At 42.6% G+C, this 21,863-nt stretch overlaps 1 protein-coding gene across 2 annotated transcripts in view; it reads left to right on the top strand.

The window, feature by feature from the left end:
- Trim36 (tripartite motif containing 36) overlaps positions 1–3,045 on the top strand; it is a 43,762-nt gene extending 40,717 nt beyond the window's left edge. For both annotated transcript variants that reach the window (XM_028894129.2, XM_028894130.2), the window contains exons 9-10: positions 1,413–1,710; positions 2,588–3,045. In XM_028894129.2, the coding sequence (XP_028749962.1) occupies positions 1,413–1,710; positions 2,588–2,942 (653 nt within the window). In that variant the 3' untranslated portion in view covers positions 2,943–3,045. The remainder of the gene's footprint in view (positions 1–1,412; positions 1,711–2,587) is intronic.
- Positions 3,046–21,863: the final 18,818 nt, after the last annotated feature.

Here is a 21,863-nt window from a genome sequence, read left to right as displayed (position 1 = left end):
TGAAGACAATAGATAAGTTGAACATGCAAGTATTCCGTAGACATTTAACACTGAATGCTGTCTTTAACTTCTGGCTGCTGAAAGTAGAAGGATGAATCAGACATGCTGCTGTTTTTAATAGCAGCTGTATAGGAGTGGGAGAGGGCTTGCTAAGAATTTTATCTTCCTCTCCAAGAGAGACCATATAAATACTGGGGCTGTTTAGATGACTGTACAAAGTAGGAGATACTGGAGATGGAAAAGAATCTCGAACAACTATGCTACGATATTACCCACCACCAAACAAAGATCTGCCTCCATATGGGGTCTGGGGTTAGCTTGCTGGTAGCCCCCCTTTTTTTAATGTCATAGAATACAGATAAGATTTACCATTGTAAGCACACAGTTTAGTGATAGAAAGTACATTCATAGTATTATGCAGCTATCATCATTCACATCTCCAGAAAAAAATTTAAACCTCACCTGAAAATCTGTACCCATTAAACAGCTCTTCCCCCTCCCCATAGACACTGGAAGCCTCTATTCTTTCTTTTTTCTGAGGGTTTGACTATCTGGGTACCGCAGAAGAGCAGAACTGGGCAGTATTTGTCTTTTTGCATCTGGTTTATTTTGTGTTGTTCACATTGTAGTGTGTTTCAGGATTTCCTTTTTTGGGGCTTGCTAACACTCCACTGTACATCTTCCACATTTTCTTATCCATTATTTTGTTGATTAAATTTTTGTTGTGTCAGCATTGGCTACCAATAAATGTTATGCATACAATAGTTGAGTTAGCTCTATTCTGTAAATGAGGAAGTTTAGAGTTTAGATCAGTCTTTTGTTAAATGTTTGAGCTGAATGCAAACCTCTCTGAACTGAAAGCCCATGGTTCTCTTCTGAGATAGTAGCACCTTTCTCATATTTGCTGTGTTGATTGATAAGGGGAAGATCTCAAATTCTCAAATTTATAAAATTTGGAATATTTATAAACATATACCACCTCGTAGATTAAGCTCCTAGGGAGCTTAAATTGACTTCCATGGGCACCTGCACTCATGTGCACATAACCCCCCCCCAGTAATTAAAAATAATAAAATGAATATTTTTAAAGATGACTGATTAAGTATGTTCTATGTATAGTAATTAACACGGCTGATTCCAAGGTATGCACTCAGAAGTGTTTGCAAATATCTAGAACATTTGCTTCTGCTTTGGATGTTTGTGAAGCTCTTCACGTACAGGGAATATACTGGAACTTTTCCGCTGCATTGGAATCTGGATTGATGCAGCTATCTGGCAGGGAATGGCATCATCTTTGCATATCTTCAGTAATTAATTTCTATTTGAAAGCCATCAGATTCAGCCTTAAGGATTACAGAAATGCTTGTAGATGTTGCTCAGATTACTTAAGAATAATTTTAACCTCCATTCAGTTTTCAGTTTCCTGTTTGATGAAAAGTGTGGCTATAATAACGAGCACCTGTTGCTAAACCTGAAGCGAGACCGGGTGGAGAGTAGGGCTGGATTTAATGTCCTTCTGGCTGCGGAACGCATCCAAGTGGGCTATTACACAAGCCTCGACTACATCATCGGAGACGTTGGAATAACCAAAGGGAAACACTTCTGGGCCTGCCGTGTGGAACCATATTCATACCTGGTCAAAGTGGGCGTTGCCTCCAGCGACAAACTGCAGGAGTGGCTGCGGTCTCCCCGGGATGCGGCTAGTCCAAGGTAGGTTCTTTCCTTGATGGAGAACTTGATAACGGCTTGAAAAGTAAATATCAGTGCTGCACAAGATCACCCTGAACCGTCTGGGACTCTTTCATTATGTTTGGAACATACATTTCTTAGATCCGGGTGATTGGCTCTGTCATGTGGCTGCTTTAGAAAAGGAGTCAGGGTGTCTTGTATTCATTCACAGAATATCATTTAATTTTTGCTGCCAAGAGGGAATTAGTCTGTTTTGAATTCCTTTTGATTATGATTCAGCTTCAGAACTTAAAGTTTGAAAGTTTCCCGTAGTTCCTAAAGGGTATGTTAAATCTACCCATACAGAGAAATGCCTTTAACTGCCTCTTTCACAACACTAGAATTTTCTATAACTTTTCATGTTTCACAGAGGGAAAAACAATTTCATTACTCTTTCTTGATGTGGGAACACAGTCAGGAAATAGGGTTGTATGGAGGAGAATGACCATACTCTTATCTCGTGTTCTTTTGAAAGTTATTACTCTAGTCTATTAATTTCATGAATGAGGGCATAGGTCTTTGTATTTTATGACATAGCATTGTGTACCATAAATATTTAATCTTAAATTAAGCTCTTCACCCTCCTGATTTTTTTCAGTAGAAATGCATTTTAAGATTTCCATTTGTGTATACATCTAGGTAAAAATGGATGGCACTATAGGGAATTTGGTACTGAGTAAATAGTACAACTCTGAATGGCAATTTTCAGTGCATGCTTTATGTGTGTTAATAGAACACTTTTGTGTAGGTTAACTTTAGAACAGGATGTGTTATTTTTGGAGAGTGTGTTGGAGATACTGGGAGACTGCGGCTAGAGCTAAGTAGGATTGTTTTGTTCACAGTGTTCTTTGTGTTGTAGATATGAACAAGACAGCGGGCATGACAGTGGCAGTGAAGAGGCCTGTTTCGATTCTTCACAACCTTTTACATTAGTTACTATAGGCATGAAGAAATTTTTTATACCCAAGTCACCTACTTCTTCTAACGAACCCGAAAATAGAGTTCTTCCCATGCCAACAAGTATAGGGATTTTCCTTGACTGCGACAAAGGCAAAGTCAGCTTCTATGATATGGATCACATGAAATGCCTGTACGAGCGCCAGGTGGACTGTTCACATACAATGTATCCAGCATTTGCCTTAATGGGCAGTGGAGGAATTCAGCTCGAAGAACCCATCACAGCCAAGTATCTGGAATATGAAGAGGACGTGTAGCTCGGACACCCCATGTGGCGAGAATGAAAACTGTGAACAAAGCCATGCCTTGGTGTTAGTCTTCGTAACTAATTACATATCGTTTACGTCTTCTGTCACCACACCTGTTTGTAGTGTGCGGTTGTTTTGTTTTTATCTTGTTCTGTTTTGACACACAGGGTCTTGCTATGTAGCCCAGGCTGGCCTCAAACTTTGTCTCCCGTGATAGGCTGCAGAGGGCTGAGAGTATATGTGGGCACCACCAGACCCAGCTAATGTTTGATTCTGAAAGCTTAGAAGGCCTTCACAGCCTTGTCTTGTCCATGTCATTATTCTGCCTTTTACAGATGGTGGGAGTGAAAACATTTTGTCACAACTAGTCCCAGATAGCTAACTTTACAGCTTGTCCTTCTCTTTGGGCACAGGGACTCTAATTTATTTAAGTCAGCTGGTGTTACTGTGTACATTCCTTTTGTTTTGGGGTTGGGTGGGATACAAAGTATTTATTGTGGTTTTTATGCTTGTTTTTTCTTTTCTTTCCATTTTTATATCATGTTCATGTCCAAAGAGAAGATATTTTTAAATGCCTGTTGATATAAATTAGCCCTAAGTCATGTGTCTTGAATTTATTGTCAATAGGAAAATGATGTTATAGACAGGTAAAACAACAAAGGCCATAAAATGGTAGTATATTTAAGTAGAAAATTATGTATTTTAAAGTGTGTAACTACTGAGTGTATATTGCCTGGCAAATCAATACTGCTCTTTCTTCTTGTAGACCACAGACTGTATTTATTGATAAGGACATCTCTAAGAGTGGCCTGGGCTGTAATGCTCCTTCTTTGCATATGTAGCAAGCATGGTCTCTTATAAGAAACCCAAGGTTCTTGAACCCATGCAACTTTTCACCGCAATATAATTTTTTTTCCAGAAAATTTTATCTTCAAATTTTCTTACTTCAGAAAATACTTGTATTTATAGCAAAGACTTATTTTTCAGAACTACTAGTGAGAATAGACTGATAGAGACCGCCTGTCTTGTGAGTTTTGTGTTTTTGGCACAGATGTTACACATCAGGTTTCTCTGGCTTGTGTTTACAAATTTGAGAAGTTCACTGTCCATCTTAACAGCATTAAAATACCAGACATATTACGTGTTACTACTGTCTGGTTGGGTGGCATCGTCCGTGGCTCACTGCATGGTCATAAACAATTGTAGTGTGAATCAGTAAAATGTAAAATTATTTAGAAATAGTGACTAAAAGGAAAAGGATTGTGTATACTCGGTTTGAAGAATGACACCTTTTCTAAATTGGATGTTGGTTTCTGCAAGATTGTCTTCTAGGTACCAAAATCATCTTTTAAGCAGATGATTTTTATTTGAACTGCCTTTTTAAAAAGTTAAAATGTCTTTCTTGACACTAAGACTTACACTGATCACTTAAGGAATGTTAACATTTTAGTGGAGCAAACAAAATTTTTGGAAGCTGTTTATCTTATTTTTTAAAAATTACTTTTAATTGAAGTCTTTTAGGCCAGTCACACTGCGTCAGACCCACCACTGACACACATTCCCCACTCATGTAGGTAGATCTAGAGAGCCTGTGTTTAGTGGCTGTCTTTCCTCCCCCATGTATCTAGCACTTTATAACATAGGAAACAAAGAGAATGGGCAGTGTTACCTGGATCATTGTGCAATAAAGCTGCTAGAGTCACGTGTGTGTGGCTTGGTGTGATACTCAGTACTCATGTAAGCACATGTCCTGTAGACATTTGAAAATGTAAAGCTTTAACAGGAATCAGAAAAGGAAGCTGTTTCAAACACTGTATCACTGTACAGAAATTGCTCGGTGGAATTTCATTTTTAATAAAAATAAATAAAAGGAAAGTCAAGTGTAGTTATTCAAATCTGCACTCCAGGAACTTTTACTGTGCTTTGTGGAAAACTGAAACAAACACTTGTTGAAAGATGCTTTGTGGCACATGTTAGTTTTTTTTTTTAATTTAAAAAAAGATTTATTTTTAATTACATGTATGTGACTGTGCATGTACGCATGAATATGAGCACCCATGGAGTCCAGAAATATCTGATGTCCTGGAGCTAGAGTTCTGGGTGGTTTGAGCCATCCAGCTTGAGTCTGGGAATCTGACTTAGGTCCCTTGGAAGAGCAGTCAGTGCTTACTCTTAACCACTGAGCTATGCCTCCAGCCCTCACATATTAGTGTCATACAGACTTGTTTTGAACATTTATTGAATTCTTGTGGATGTTATCAGTAGAAAAGATTAATATGATGAAGTTAATTTATTTCAATTGTCTGCTTATATTGTCTTAACATTTCTTTTCTCATCTGCAGCCTGCAGTAGATTACATTTGACCAGGTGAGTGGTCCTTTAATTCATGTGCATCATTTTGGGTTATGATGCTGTTAGTTGTTGTTGTCAGTAGTGGGTCATAGAGTTTTTGCTAATGGGACTCTTTTTTTTTTAAATTAGCAACAGAATCAGTGGGTGGATCCTCATACATTTGTATAATTAACAAGAGTTTCATTAGGACTGGTAGTACAGACCTGTAGTCTTACGCAGCTGCTCTGATGGGTAAGGTAAGGAAATCTCAAGTTCAAGGCTTGTCTGAGCTTACACAGACTGAGTTCCAGCCTGGGTAACTTAATAAGACCCTGTTCCAAATTTTAAGACAAAATATAATGCCTGGGGTGGCCCCAGGTTTGAGCCACAGCACCACAGCAAAAAACAAGAAAAAGATATAAGACCCTTCTTATAGAGCTAAACAATAATTCACATTCACAGTTGCTTTCTGAAATAGTAGGAGTTAGAGCTATCTCCTGTGGAATAAAGCATTTTTTGTCAGTCCAATAATCTGGTTATACCCTGTGAGCATGTCTTATGTGAGAATATATTGTTTTACTGATGCAGAAAACGATTGAGACCGAGTGTCACAGCAGCAATACTTTAAGACATTACATTGTATCCGGTTGATCTGCATTCATTTAAAAAGAAATTTTATCTGCTTATTTATGAAAATAGCTTGACAATGGGATTCTTTCGCCTAATAAAAGAAACTTCAAGGATTTTAGTTAGGTTTAGTTTACAATTACTTATTTCACAGAAAGTTGCCAACTCCTGTTATATTTGAGACATTGTATGTACTAGATCTAAAGAGAACAAGACAACCTATCTGGTGTCCTGTTTTCATGGAATGTAGTTGAGAAGAGAAGACACTTCCAGTGCCTCACAATAATAATCACAACAGTAATCAGAGATGGTGTCATGATTTGAAAGGGAGTTAAAACATGAAAGGAGCCAGAGGGAGGAGAGGGGGTGATAGAAATTATAATATACAGAAACTGTGAAATTCTCAAAAAAAATAAATAAAAGCATTAAATAAAAATAATTTCTAAAAGTAGGATTTAACCTCATACATTTGAATAGAATACTGGGGATGTCCTAAGTAACAAATTAAACTTTGTTTTTTTGTTTTTTTGAGACAGGGTTTCTCTGTAGCTTTGTGCCCTTTCTGGATCTCGCTCTGTAGACCAGGCTGGCCTCAGACTCACAAAGATCTGCCTGCCTCTGCCTCCTGAGTGCTGGGATTAAAGGCATGTGCCACCACTGCCCAGCGAGGATTCTTTTTGTTTGTTTGTTTTTTCGAGACAGGGTTTCTCTGTGTAGCTTTGCGCCTTTCCTGGATCTCGCTTTGTAGACCAGGCTGGCCTCTAACTCGCAGAAATCCGCCTGGCTCTGCCTCTCGAGTGCTGGGATTAAAGGCGTGTGCCACTACCGCCCAGCAAACTATTTTTTTTTTTTATTAAAGGATCAAGCTTGATATGACTAGAGCTGTTTTTGTTGTAATTATCATATTGTCTGCTGATGACTCCGATATGCACCTCAAACTCTACAGGGCAAAAAAGTTCGTCAGCCAAGCAGTGTTGTACTGGCCACTGATTGCTGTGGAGCAATCTTTGTACACTGTACATATGTATTGCTCGTATTGTTAATAAAAAGTCTATTGGCCAATGACTAGGCAGGGTCTTAGGGGCAGAGAGAATGCTGGGAAGGAGGGCGGAGTCAGGGGTCTCGATGAAAAGTTCATCGATGAGGCAAATGAGCCTTGGGGCAGCACATAGATGAATAGAAATGGGTTAATTTAAATTGTAAGAGCTAGTTAGTAATAAGCCTGAGCTCTGTGTTGGTCATTTGGGGAGCGCAGGCAGGCCAGAACTGGAGGTCTAGATGGAAAACTCCACCTACAACTGATGGCCAAACTTTTCTTCTTTGTAGAGTGTGGTGTGTGTGTGTGTGTGTGTGTGTGTGTGTGTGTTGAGATCTCCAGATTGGCAGCAAGTACCTTAGCCCTCAGAACCATCTAGCCGACTCTAGACTAGTTTTTAACTGTTTAGCTTCCATTACTTTTGTTTACCATAAATTTCTTCCTTCTAAACATGGAGTGTAGAGACCCACTTGCTACCACCTAGGACATGCGTCTGTCCATAACCCTTTAATAAACAGAATCTTGTGCAATCCTGGATCTACCTGTCTATCTTCTGACTCAACCTTTAGCTGGTTTTCATAGACGAGGACTGAGGTTTTCTATAATGCCTGCTTATCCACTGCCTATTGGAGAGTTGAATTAATAATTAATTTGAGGTTAATTCAGTTTGTAAAAAACAAACAGAAAACCCCACTTGATCTGTTTTCTGGGAAATCAGGATAGGAGGGTTCTGGTGTATTTCTTTGCTATTACAGAACAGTGGCAAGAAGCTCACGTAGTGTGAAAGGAAAGGACGTAGAGGAAGCCTAGTGGCTTGTGACACCTACTGAGGGCCTAGTTAATGAGATGTGTCACCTTCTGCAGCATGGTGTTTCCCAGTGCACTCGGGTCACCTGGAGAGCTTGTTGAAAGCTGGTTTTGATGACTCTCAACCTTCTGTTCTTTAAACTGATACACGTCTTGTAGATTGCTACCAGAATTAAAATAGTATCTACATAAAGCATTTAGCGTAAAGCCTGGAATGGACTCTTAACAAAATAAGCTTTTGAAATGACTAATCCTACCAGATAACTCTTTTAGCCAATTGTGGATATATTTTGCAAATAACCCACTCTAGTTCATGGAGAAGAGTCAGAGCCAAGCAAACACACATGGTAGAAGACCTGAGCTGAGTCCTGTTAAGTTTCAAACCCAGGACAAATGGCTGAGGTGCCTATTTAACATATCAAAGTGGACCAGGCCTCCAGGTTCTCCCAGCATCCCCCAGTCCGTACCCGTTACATAGTAAGGCTGGCATACCCTGCCCTCTATCCTGAGTTCTCCAGGCCAGGGGCTGAGCTGCCCCTCCCCCAGAGGCTCTTCCCTATATAATCCAGACACTTTGGTTACTGCCCCCCCCCCCAACTCCCGTTGTACCTTTGGCCTCCTGGCTGCTGCACCTCTTTCCCATCTCTCCCCTCCTCCTTCCTTCCCCTCACCTCCCTCTTCTCACATTATGGCCCAGCTCAGCCTGGTCATGTCCACTGTGGACTCTCCCAGATGTCCCTGCCTCCGACTATGCCCTCCCTTTTATCTACAATAAACTTTCTCCTCCACCATACCTAGGAGCAGCCATGTCCTTATTTTTTTTTTCATTCAAGTCCTTATTTTAAATAGCCAGGTGCCCTGTAATCCCTGCACTAAACTTGGAACATCCCAACTTTCTTCCATATTGGATATATTGGGAGAATCAAATCTTTGCTCAAAGCACAAGGCAATTCAAAACTTCTTGAAGTGCTAACTTTGACCTTCCTTGTGAATATCACAAGGTCTACCTACATCAAGGCTATTTCCCCCTTCAGCAGCATTTGCTAAGTTTTAACTGCAGCCAAATACACATTGTCAGCTTTCCTTCTGTACCTCCACAGAGGAACCATTCTCTTCTCCAAAACACAGCTACTCAGCATGTTCCATCTAGATGAGCAATTCTCAAATCAGGGAGTTTTTAGATCCCAGCAAAGAACTCCACTGCCTTCAATGTGCAGGATTATTCCCAGTAGCACTTTGTCTAATCATTACTGGAGATGGATATGCATTCGTAGCAGAGTCACCAGAGCAGACCATTTATTGTTGGCTTATTCTATGACACTCTTCCTTAACCATAAATTATAAATTACTTAAAGGTGTTCTTTTTTTCCCTTGGTGCTGGGCATTGAAGCCATGAACTCGTGCAAGCCAGGCAGACACACTGCCATTTAGCCACATCTCCAGCTCAATATTTTCTTCTTTTTAAACATAATTTCTGTATTGATTTTTTGGGAATTTCACATCACCCACCCCAATTCCACTCACCTCCCAGTACCCCCATTTCCTCACCTTGTCCCTGCAGCACCCCTCCCAAAGAAAATAAAAACAAAACCAAGCAAGCAAGCAAAAACAAGAACAAAAAACACAACAAAAAACCTCTCCACTCCTCCATCTTTCCCACCTCTCCAACACCTCTTCATTTGTCCTGGTGGCATTGGGAGCCGCGGTACACCCTTTTGTCAAATCAGCCTTACTAGCAAATGTTCATTACAATGAGTCATTGGTCTGGTTCAAGGCCTCTGGTTTCTGGTACACCATCATCACTGGATCCTCACAGAAACTCCTCTGGGATATCACGTGGCTGCCCTGAATCATGGAGATCCTTTGGGTATCATTCCACATGACCAGTCGCTTCATGAGCTCCAGCAGGTCCTAGATGGGGTAGATGTTAGGGTAGGCCAACCCAAGGCCCAGCTGTGGGCCTGGATGGTAGCTGAGCTTGTCAGTCCAGACCACTGGGCCACCTCCCTCAGGTGAGGGGGCAGAGCCAGCTCCCCTATGCCCATGCCATCGGGGTCAGTTCTCCCTCACCTGTGGTGAGGGATGGGACCATCTTTCCTGAGTGCAGGGGCCAGCTCTCCCATGAGGGTCAAGGCCAACTCTCTCACTGTCCCTTGAGAAGCAGGGCCAGCTTTCCCAGGGCTAGCAGAGGGCAGGGCCAGCTCAGCATGGCCCTCTGATTTCATCAGGCATGGCTCCTATGGCCCCCTGAGGTGACATAAGTCATAGACATCAACACAGACCCCAGCTGCAGCTGGACCATGGACCCAGACCTGGCCATCGGCAGACACTTGGGCCCAGACAACATCCCGGCTCCAGGAGGCAATGAAGGCCACTCAGATCGGCATAGGCCCCAGCAGCAGCTTAGCCCTCGGACATTCACATGGCCCTGGACCTCAGTCATCCACATGGCCTTCGAGGATAACAGGAACCTCAGACATCAACACAGACCCTGGCTGCAGTAGGGCCATAGACCCAGACAGGCCCAGCTGCTGCCTTGGCCTGGACGTCATCATGGCATTGGGTAGCAGCGTAGGCTACTCAGATCTGTCCCCAGCTGCAGCATGGCCCTTGGACACCAACATGGACTCAGGTGGCTGACTTGACCCTGGATATCCACAATAGCCCTTGGTGGCCCTTGCATGTCAACCCAGACCCTGATTGCACTGTAGGGCTATGGACCCAGACAAGGCTCTTGACAGCAGCCCAGGCCCAGATGACACCATGGCCCCTGGTGATAGCACAGGCCAGGCCATCCAGACCAGTGTGGCTCTGGGGGCAGCACAGCTCTTGGACACCAACATGGCCACAGATTGCAGCCCAGATCCCAGGCTTCTGTGTGGCCTTTGGTGGCAACATGTGCCATGGACGTTTACATAGACCCTGGCTGCTGTAGGGTCAGGAAACCAGACATGGCCCTGGGCAGCAGCTGAGGCCTGGATGACACTATGGCCCCAGGTGGCAGCACAGGGCAACCAGATCAGCATGGATCTGCGGGTGACCCTTGGACAGGTGGCAGCCCAGACACTGGGCATCCTTGTGTTCTTTGATGGCAACATGGACCGTGGATATCCACATAGACTCTGGATGTGGTAGGACCATGGACCCAGATGTGGTCCTTGGCAGCAGCTGGGGCCTGGACATCACCATGACCTCGGGTGGCAAGCATCATCCTACATCATCCTACTCCTCACCGTCCTCATTTCTCCTGGTCTGCCTCCTTCCACAGCACATGAACCATTGTACTTCTCTTTCTCTCCCATTTCTCCACCACATATTTGCTCATCAGTTAGGAGTCACATGCCACAAGGCACTGGGCAGGCCCAAGGATGTCTTCCTGACAGCCTTAAGGGCCCAGTCTGGCCTGTGGGTGGTTAGCACCTGCCTGAGTGGCAGGCCCTCAAAATTTTCAAATGTGTGCATAGTCTCATTTAAGTTCCATTTGGGATCATTTCTATCATTCCTTTTTTTTTTAATCACTAGTTTTAATTCAACCAAGAACCACAATTGCTGTGGGGTGTCTTTCTGTATGCTGTGAATATGTATGGCTCTGACTGGTTGATAGATAATGCTGCATTGGCCTATGGCAAGGCAACTCAGAGGCAGGCAGGAAATGCAAGCAGATAGAAGAAGAAAGACAGAAAAGATGAGACACCAGCCAGCTGCCCAAGGAGCAAGATGCCAGCAGACTGGTAAAGCCGTGGAACACCTGGCAACATATAGATCAACAGAAACGGGTTAATTTATGATATAAAAGCTAGCTAGCAAGAAGCCTGCCATATGACTTCTGACTACGCACAATAGCTTCTTCCCAGGATTTTTAGACACATCCTCCAAAGCTGGTTTAACCAATACATAGTTGATATGCAGCTTGAGAGCTAAAATTATTTTATGCTTTCAAAGGCTCTTTATGGAACTGGAAAGGTCTCCAGGATAGGATATATTGATTTTCTTTCTTTTTTCCCTCACAAAAGTAAAAATGAAGACTTTAAGGAAGGGAATGCTGTGGAGTTGAGAAAGAAATCATGAGCTTTTACCTTTCACAAGACGTGGAAATTCTCAACATTCCCTCAATCACTGTCACCACCCAATTATGAAATACATCAGCAAAAATTCCCATCTGGCCAGGTCGCTTGGCTGAACTCACCAGCTGTTAAAATGAGTGCCCAGTCACATCGCAGACTGCACCAGGTGGTAGTGGCACCAACCTTCTCACTGGCCTGGCAAGGAGGGCAAGTGGGGGCAGAGGCAAGTTCTGCTTTGCAAGCTCTCATTCCTGTACATGTCTCCTCTTCCTCCCCCATCCCAAACTTTCTTTTCTTTCATACATCCATCTTCCACTTATATATAGTCTTATTTGGAGGTGTTATAAACTGATTTTAAAAATTTATCTTGAACAAAGCTGGGCAGGGTGGCACATGCTTTAATCCCAGTACTCAGGAGGCAGAGACAGGAGTCCAGCCTGGTCTACAGAGAGAGTTCAAGGAAAGCCAGAGCTACACAGAGAAACCCTATCTCAAAAACAACAAAAAAAGTTACCTTGAATACAGTTCAAAGAGTTTGGTTGATAGAGATAAATGGTAAGGTTCAATTCAATTACTTAAATTATTTCATATTCTATATTAGGAATGAAATACACTCATCTAGATCTAGCTAATGATTTTTATTTGTTATTGTGAAATTATGAAAATCCATGAGGTTGACATTTATTCTTTAGGGCCATATTTGTAACAATATTCTCTTTAAATTTTTTTTCTCATATGTTTTTTTCTCTCTGTCTCTGTCTCTGTCTCTGTCTGTCTCTCTCTCTCTGTGTTTCCTCAGTGACATTTCTATGTCTTTCCAATCTGGATTATTCCTTGTAAATACAAACATGAGGCAAACTCTGGCATTTGGTTGATGTTGACTCGGGGTTAGACATCTCCTCGGGTCTAATTAGCATTAGTAGAAGAGGTGGGAATTCACAACCAAGTAGAGTGAAGGTTCTTACGTTCCCTGAAGTGAAGCTGCCTCACCAGCTGGGGTGCTAATAAAAGAAACCATTTTGTGGTGATATTTTATTTGTGCATCCTAATAAAGCTTATCTGAGGATCAGAGGACAAAGGCAGCCACTGTAGTAAACATAGTGGTAAGGTAGTGGGGGCACACGCCTTTAATCCTAGCATTCCGGAGGCAGAGATTTATCCGGATCTCTGTAAGTTCAAGGCCACACTGGGAACAGAGCCAGATGTGGTGGCACACGCCTTTAATTCCAACACTAGTTAACCATAGAGGTCTGGAGGTCTGGACAGACAGACAGGAAGTGATAGAGCTGGACAGAAAGAGGAAGTGATGTAGCTGGCAGGGACAGAAAGGCATATAGGTGTGGGTATACAGGAAGTAGCTCTTCTCTTTGGCTATAGGCATGGGTATACAGGAAGTAACTCTCTCTTGGGCTGAGGATTTCTAGCAGGAAGAACGTGGCTGGCTTCTTTCTGCTTCTCCGATCTCTCAGTTTTTACCTCAATATCTGGCTCCAGGTTTTTTATTAATAAGACCATTTAGCAATTCGTCTTACATTATTTAATGATCAAGTCTCATAAACATGAGGAAGACTAGATAGTATAGATTGTTACATTTTTTTTCCTCATATGACATGGAGAGAAGTTTGAGTCATCTTAGACCATCTGGCTTTGCTTTGGAGGTTTTATAGAGGACTCTGGGTATTAACTGACTAACACTGCCAGCACTGCGGAGCCCTACCTCTCAAATCCCTCTGACTTCTTAGATGGTCTCTTTGTATGTGACTTTAGTAAGTACTCACATGCCAGTGATTCCACAGTGCATTGACCTCTCAGATCCCCAAACCTACTGACACAGCCATCTCCTTTTGGGTGCCTTAAGAGTAACTGAGAAGGAAGCTTCTGCATGCCAGACGCTCTTCCCAGCCAGGCAATTCATTCAGAAAGAAGAGCTGTTAACAATCTTACAAGTAGGGCGAATGGTTGAAGAGGTAATATTGACAGAGGGTCCTTTCGGTGTCCTCAGCAGCTCATCAAATGGTGCCAGCAAGTTGTCATCAGTCCGATATCTCACTTCTGAAAGGCTGAGAAGACGGAGAAATGGTGAGGTCCCATGTCAATGTCATTTGCATTCTGGCTCGGTACCAGCTGGGTTCTCATTCGGCATGCTTTGAGATCCACTATCTACAGACTCCTTCCTGTACGTGGAAAGAACTGGATGGATATATTTGTGCTCAAACTACAGCTCTTCTTTTTTACTAAGGAGTAACCTTCTGGAAGCTCTGACCTCTCAGAACATTTCTTTTTTTTCCATCTGTAAAAAGGAAAATAAAACACCTATGAGCTTGCAGAGTTCTTGTGGATTATATAAAGTAATAGCTGAGAGGCATATGAGAATACAACGGATGTTAGCTTTTCCCACCTCCAAAAATAGGGAATACATTTCACAAAGTTACCAGTGTCCCCAGTCCCAGCTTGGGACAGGGTCTCCAGTATTGTAGCCTGATCTCAAACTTGATGTGTAGCCACAGAGGACCTTTAACTACTCTTGTATCCAGCTCCCAAGCAGTACCTGTCATCACACATGATTTATACAGTGCCCGAGATAAAGCCAGGGCTTCTTACTAGGTGAGCACTCTGCTGAGTTATACCCCTAGGGCACAGGGCAGCAGCTTCCTTATATGCCCAGGAGTTTTTAATCCCTCACCAGATAGAATTTATCCCTAGTCCCCTTCTATAACGAGCATTTCCTCTGATCTTGCTAGGTTGGGGAAATACTTATTTCCCCTTTTGTTTTTTTGAATTCTATTAATATAGAATAAACTTGAAGTAAAAAAAAAGTGGGGGGGTTTCCTGGTAATTTAACAGGTTATTTTTGGTATGTATGCTTCAGTGTAGTAGATAGAACTCAACTTGTGCACATGGAACTACACCCCTTGACTCTTAACAGTTTTATCATAGAGCTACACCATTCTCTTAGATTGGATGAGAAAAGGCTGCCCTTACATCATTAGCTTGCTTTTAGTAACAATGACCCAGGGGCTGCCTTTTGATGTGCTTTTTCTTGGTAGCTTGCCTGCCATCATGTCAAATGTGTATGGGTGCTCAGCCAATACCCGGCCAGATCAGCTTGTGATGCAACATTTATGAGCAAATGATAATAAGTCTGTGTCTTGAAGTGGGGTCCCAGCAGCATCTGATGTGTCTGATCTGGCTTCAGGGTCAGGCTAGGTTGTCTGCTTCCTCTACTTTCTTCAACCACCTCTTTTCTCAGTGGCTCTTGGAAAAATGCTTCTAGGTTGCACCAGCACCGTGGTGCTCATGCAGCTAGAGTGGACCTCTCTCCAACTTTTGCCATGTTTTGTTGCTGGGCTCCGGAATTGTCGTCCCTTGTGTCCAGGAAAGATACTGTAGAAATGCATTCATACCAATCTCCTTCCTACCCTACCAGCAATTGCTTCCTTTCTCAGTCTTCCCAAAGTCTCAAATCCCTATCTTAATTTCCCAGGGCTGTTGTGATAAGGGTAAGAAGTGAGGTGACTTAGAACAGAAATCTGTTAAAATCAGAGCGACAGCAGGTCCTTGTGTGCTGAAATCCCCAGGGAAAGAACTCTTCCTTGTATCTTCCACCCCCGCTGGCTCTGGGTGTTCTATAGTTGTGGCAGCATGGCCATTTTCTTCAGGTGTGTGCGTTGTATTCTGTGTGTGTCCCTGAGCTCCAAGTATCCCCTTTTATAGGGACAACCCTTTTATAAGGGCCTACCCTAATGACCTTTAGTCTTGAATTCCCAAATATGTCACATTCTCTGTACATTAGGATGCCATATGTTTGGGAAACAACCATTCAACACATGACAGTGCCAAATACTTCAGCACATTCTTGGAGGAGTTCCAAAGAAGCACGTCTCACATTGGTACTCAGAAGCTTCATTTGAGCCCTGTTAGCACATTTAAATGGATAAGTAGAAGACTAAACTCAGTTAGCAGTGTCAATCACAGGTTTTAAAAATGGCTACTCTCATTAAAATGTCTGGTCATTTGCCTTCCTAAAAGGTTTTAAGAGATTTAAAATTAGTTCATTTGGATTGAAAACCAGTATTATTCCACATGTGTGAATGTATTTGCAGTAAATAAACTAGAGTTAAAGACTAAATAGAATTTACATGCATTAATCTTTTTGGAATACACTCTGGTTTTCTGGTTGCAGCTCTTATTATCTGGTAAGTTTCAAATGTCTCTAAAACCACAATACAAAAATAAGCAGCCTCAGAACTATTGTCTTGTTCCATGGGTGGAGTGGTAAGAAGTCTCTGGAAGTCTTTTATTCCTTTAGTGTAGAGTCTATAAGCAAGAGTGGCTAGGTTCATAGACTACTTCCTTCTCAGTTACTAAGTGGGGGAGTGAAAACCCAAGTACTTATTGCTTGGAAATATTTGGGACCATTTTTGTTTCCAAATAAACATTGCTGAACAGTCTCCCAACATGGCATCATCAAGCTTGAATGACTTCACTTCTTGCCAGCCAACTCATTGATAAGACCCAAGAATACAAGGATAATAATGCCACAAAAATATTTATTAAACATGTCAGTCAAAAATTGTATTGCTGATGAGATGGAGTTGTTTTTTTTTTCTGACTTGTATAGACATTTTATTTAGCTTATATCAAAGCTGTAAACATAAGTTGCCTATAGAGTAAGGAGCAAAAGACATGAATAGGTACATCATGAAAGAAAATCCCAAAGACCAACACAAGTTCAAAGACAAATAGAAGAAACAATATTGACCACTTTGAAGTCTGCCATTGCTAAGAGTTTGCAAGGACACAGATCAACGGAAACTCATCTTTGCCCATAGGACTGTGGATTACTACAAGCATTTGGGAAAATAATCTGTAATCTAGTAATTTGAAAAGGTACATACCTAATGACCCAGTAATTCTACTCATAATTCTACTGTGCATTTCAGAAAGTTCATGCTCACATGCTTCTGGATACTTGTATGAGAAAGCTCGTAGTCCCGACTGAGAAATAACAGAGTCCATCAGGAACAGAATAAATAAATAAGCCCTGAAACAGTTATTTATAGAGAAAAACAAACTGCAACTCCGTGCAACAACACATATAGGTCTCACTATGCTGAATGGAAGAAGTAAAGTGCTAAATGTCTGTATGCTAATTAGTCAGGTCCAAGAAAAGGACAAAATGAAAATTTGCTAGAATGTAAATCTCATGAAGGGAAAGATCTTTATGTTATCATTATTGCTGTTTTCTGAGTACTTATTAAATGCTCAAGAAATATTAATTCAATGACCATAGTTATACTGTTTAAGGTTACATATGTGGGAATACAAATATTTTTAAACAGCATTAGCACAAAAGTCAGAATAGGGTTATCTCTAGGAAGAATGGGGAGGTTGTGGCTGGGCAGGCCCTACGGATGAGGTGTCCTGTCTTCTGGGGTGAGGGTAATCTCTTGATCTGTGTCCTTGTAAACTCTTAGCAATGGCAGACCTCAAAGTGGTCAATATTGTTTCTTTTATTTGTCTTTGAACTTGTGTTGGTCTTTGGGATTTTCTTTTGTGATGTACCTATTCATGTCTTTTGCTCCTTACTCTATAGGGCAACTTATGTTTACAGCTTTGATATAAGGTGGGGACTTTATTATACAATATAATTTGTTTTATGTGCTTTTATGTGGGTGGTATTTCACATAATGAAATAGCTAATGTGCAGATTTCTAGTTTTGGTCTCCTTTTATACACTTCCTTTGGAGCATGGGGAGAGGAAGGCACACTTGGGGACTTTAAAAAAAGTCACATGGCAACTCTTCTCTGTGACATTCGTCAGTGTGGCCATAGGTGTTGATTATCAACACCCATCAGGCAAAGCTCTGAGCACACCTGTGTGGGATGATCTGAGGTTAACCTCTGAGAGTGTCTGTGGGGGATTGTCTGGATTATGTTCTTGATGTGTGAAGGTCAGCCTTAATTGTGGGTGGGGCCATTCCCCGAGTGGAGCTCCTGGGCTGTATAAAATGGAGGGGGAAGCTGAGCAGTAGGCGGCGTTAATTCATTACTTTCTGCTCTTGACTGTGGACGTAATGTGTTCTCTTGATGTCCTGCCACCACGACTCCCTAGCTATGAAGGGCTGGAACTTGGAATTGTGAGCCAAACAAATCCATTCTCCCCTAAATTGCTTTTGTCAGAGATTTTGTCACAGTAACAGGAAAGGAAACTGAAACACGGCCACAGAGCTTTTCACTTGTTTGTCCCAGATCTCTCGGTTGTGGCCCTGAACAGAGCTGTGGCTTCAGTTTCCTCCTTTTCCACTTAACAATATGTGTGACGCAGGAAACAGAACTGTGGAATGAGACTCATTGGTGTTCCTTCAGACAGATGCAGGGATTAAATAAGACGTACCACCAAAAGGCATTTTTTCCTGCCAGAGTTCACCTTCGGTGCCTTTGTGTGAACTGTAAAAGGCACCTTCCTCCTCCTGCTAGAGGAGGAGACTGGCTAGACACAGAAACAGCATCAGGAGAGGATGACTCCACCTCTTCTGGGCTGAGCAGGTTTGGACTCCACCTCACTGTACAGAGCTGACCGTTGTGTGGTAAATGCAATGCAGAACCATTCAGCAGCCTCGGTGTTGGCAAGTTGACAAATGGGCAACGTCAATGCCAGGACACAGAATCCAATTCTTAGCCACTTGGAAGACAGGATGTATGCTGGCAATCAGCTAAGGGGCTTAGGTGGAAATAGAGACTCACTTCCTTCTGTTGGAGGGGTCTAGCTTTTCATATTATTGTTGAGTGTTTATTATAGCTTCACTGGTTAAAGCAAAGTGTTGGGAATCTTCATTTCTGGTCTTTGAGATAGATCTGATTAGTTCCTTCCCAAGGTCACTTTCCTCAGCTTCTGGACTGTCCCTGTGTCTTTGATTCATGTTCCTTGCCTGATGAAGAATGTATATTTCAGGGTTAGCAGAACAAGAAGTGATGGGGCAGGGTATTCTGATGGTGAGCTGAGGACTCCTCTGATCTTTCCAACTAAGAGCATAATGTGCTCCAACCTGGATTGACCTGATCACTCTGATAAAATGAGATTATGCATCACCTAACACTGGCAAACCAGGAAGGACTTCGTTCCCCATCGACGCTTAATTAGCCAAGTCCTCTCTTTGTGATGCCTAATCTTGGTTGTTGACTTGAGGGAGTCTCAACTGAAGAACTGTCTGCATCAGATTGGCATATCAGTGGCGCATTTTATTGTTAATTAGTGTAGGAGTGCCCAGCCCACTGTGGGTGATACCATCCCCAGGCTGCTGGGCCTGGGCTGTATATGAAAGGTAGCTGAACATCAGCCAGGGAGCTAGCCAGTAAGAAGTCATCCTTCATGGTATTTGCTTCCATTCTGCCTTAAGTTCCCACTCTGACTTTTCCCTTCATGGTAGACTGTGACCTGCAAGCCAGGCAAACGCTTTCCTCTCGCAAGTGGCTCTTGTTTCACGGATGCTATCACAGCAACAGAGGGCAAACCAGGAGTCCTTCCTCCCATACTATAGGATCATACTGTGATCAGCCGCGGACAGAAATGTCAGGAATGGGGCTCCTCACTTTGAAGTTTATAATGTTGGGATAAAATTCACTCTGCTTTTCTTATTTTCCTTTCCCCCTTTCTGTGCTGGGAATTGAACCCACACCCACTGTACCCATAAACCTGAAACCCACTCTTGAACAAAAAAAGGGGAGTTTTTTTCTTTCTTTTCTGATGACTAGTTGATAGGTGATAAACAGCAGAGACTGCTGGGAAATTTGGGCTTTCTTTAAAGAATCATTCACATTGGAACTTCAAAGCTCCAACGGCCCAAGTGAAAATAAGAACGAAAACTAGTGGAGAGCCGTCCTCTGTGGCTCCCAAATGAATTCTGGATGACACTTAATTTCTTCCTTTGACTTGGGCTAATCTTCTAATTGGGAAGGATATAAGACTGAGAAATATTTATGTGTGGCAGTCGAGAGTAAGTTCTGAATGAGGATATTGCCCCCTAGTGCTGAAAAGTGACCTAGCTAGGAGCTCCCCAAAGTCAAAACTGAGTAAAATAAAGTTTCCAACATTGGTCCTGGAGACTTGTGGGATCTGAAAAGAGCTAACAGTATTATTACTGTTAGATAAACTCATAACCACAAATAACTATTTACCCTTCAATTGCCGCTTGAGACTGTGGCTTTAAGTGTGAGGGGTGTGTGTGTGTGTGTGTGTGTGTGTGTGTGTGTGTGTGTGAACTTCCGAGTAGCAGGTCTTTCAGAGAAGCTCACAGAGGTTTCTTTCAGGGTTCCTTATTTTATCTGTGTGGGTCTTGCCAAGAGGAGGTAGATTTTACTGTCTTTCCTGGATCACAATCTTCATATACTTTTTATTGCTCTTGTCTTAAAAGTCACCGGTGTTAAGTTCTCTATACAGTGTCAGAATAGTTGGGCTTGGCTTTTAAATTCAACAAATGTGTGAATCTGTCCTGCCTGCCAGGCCAAAGGCTTTTTTAAGATTTTTGTTATCAGGGAGAGAAAGTGTGTTCAAATTGCTTCCCTGGAGGACTCCTTGGCCCAACCAGGAAGTAAAGAGCAGTCAGTTGGAAAGTTAAAGTTAAAGTGTTAACTATTACCAGGAAGTAGCTGGGACCTGGTTACTAAGAGGTAAAGACAACTTTAAGGAATAGCATTCACAAAGAACAGCCACCACCTGGGGCCTGAGAAAGTGCAAGGAAGGAGAGACTTTCAAAGAAACACCCACCAACTCACATCTGGATCCCTGTTGCGTCTCTTCACTGAGATCCAAACCTCCTGGAGAGTGTCCAGTCCCAGCCCCCTCAGAGAGGCAGAGAGTGCAGAGAGTTCACAGTGAAAGCTGTGAAGACTGAGGTGTTCTGCCTTCGGGGGCGAAAAACACCCACAGGGAGCTCCTGGGTACTGCAGGCTACCCACCACTGACCACCCTGTGGTGTAAGGCGAGAGTCATGGAGATTGAGTTGGGAGACTTGGGAGAGGAGTGCACCAGAAGAAACTCCTTCCTCCTCTTTCTTTTCTGGTGTCCATCCTATGGACCCTAATAACTAAGTGTATCATTGTGCCAGTTAGCAAAAGAAAAAAAAAATTCCTTGTGAGTCCAACAAAGGGTGGATTTGGGCCTGGAAGTCAATAAATACCAGAGACAATATATGTTAGCAATCCCCCCATTTTGAAGAATCTGTTTGGGTCTCTTGGGTACTCTGGTGATGACCCCCCCCCTTCTCACTGTACCAGCTGAGGCATGGGTACCCATAGGAGCCTGTTGCTGAGGACAGCAACATGAATTAAATATTCTTGGGTTGAATGTCTGCTGTTACTGATTTTGATTAAAAAAGATTTTGATTAAAAAAAACAAAAACAAAAACAAAAAGCGAGCAAACTAGATACCAACTGCAAGGACCGTAGTAACAAATGTAGAAGCCTGTGCTATAGCTAATTAAAGCACTGTCCTCGGTCAACGGCCCTTTCTCATGTACACAAGAGCAGAGTGTAAGGGGAGCTGGTTCTGGAGCGAGTGTGGAGTTCCAGGTCTATCTGAACGCTGTATTCCCTTTTCTAAGTCCCAGCTCATGCATGTGCTTTGTGGAAATCTTTGGAAGATGTGACAGCCATGGACCATTCCGATAACCTTTTCCTTACCATTTCTCCTTTGCCTTACATTTTCTTCTTCAATCCCTCTCTACTCATGACTCTTACTCCTGTATGATGCCCCTGACGAGCTTTAGCTACTTATTTCTTTCTATTTCCCTTCCTCCTACCATTTCTCGAACGTAGTCAACACGGAGTTAGTTCCTTGTTTGTTGGCCTCTATCTTTTATATTGAGGGTAGGGAGGCTGATTTAATTACCATGGCTGTGATGAAACACCATGAACAACCTGGGGAGGAGAGGGTTGGTTCCAGCTTACACTTCCAGGTAACAGTCCATCAGGGAGGAGTCAGGGCACGAACACAAGCAGGGCAGGAACCTGGAGGCAGAAGCTGATGGAGGGGTGTGGCTTACTCACTCGATCCTCATGGCTTGC

Source organism: Peromyscus leucopus, chromosome 19, assembly GCF_004664715.2.
Source record: "Peromyscus leucopus breed LL Stock chromosome 19, UCI_PerLeu_2.1, whole genome shotgun sequence".
NCBI lineage: Eukaryota > Metazoa > Chordata > Mammalia > Rodentia > Cricetidae > Peromyscus > Peromyscus leucopus.
Note: the sequence above shows the minus strand (reverse complement) of the source record. Positions and strands in the feature narration are given on the sequence as shown.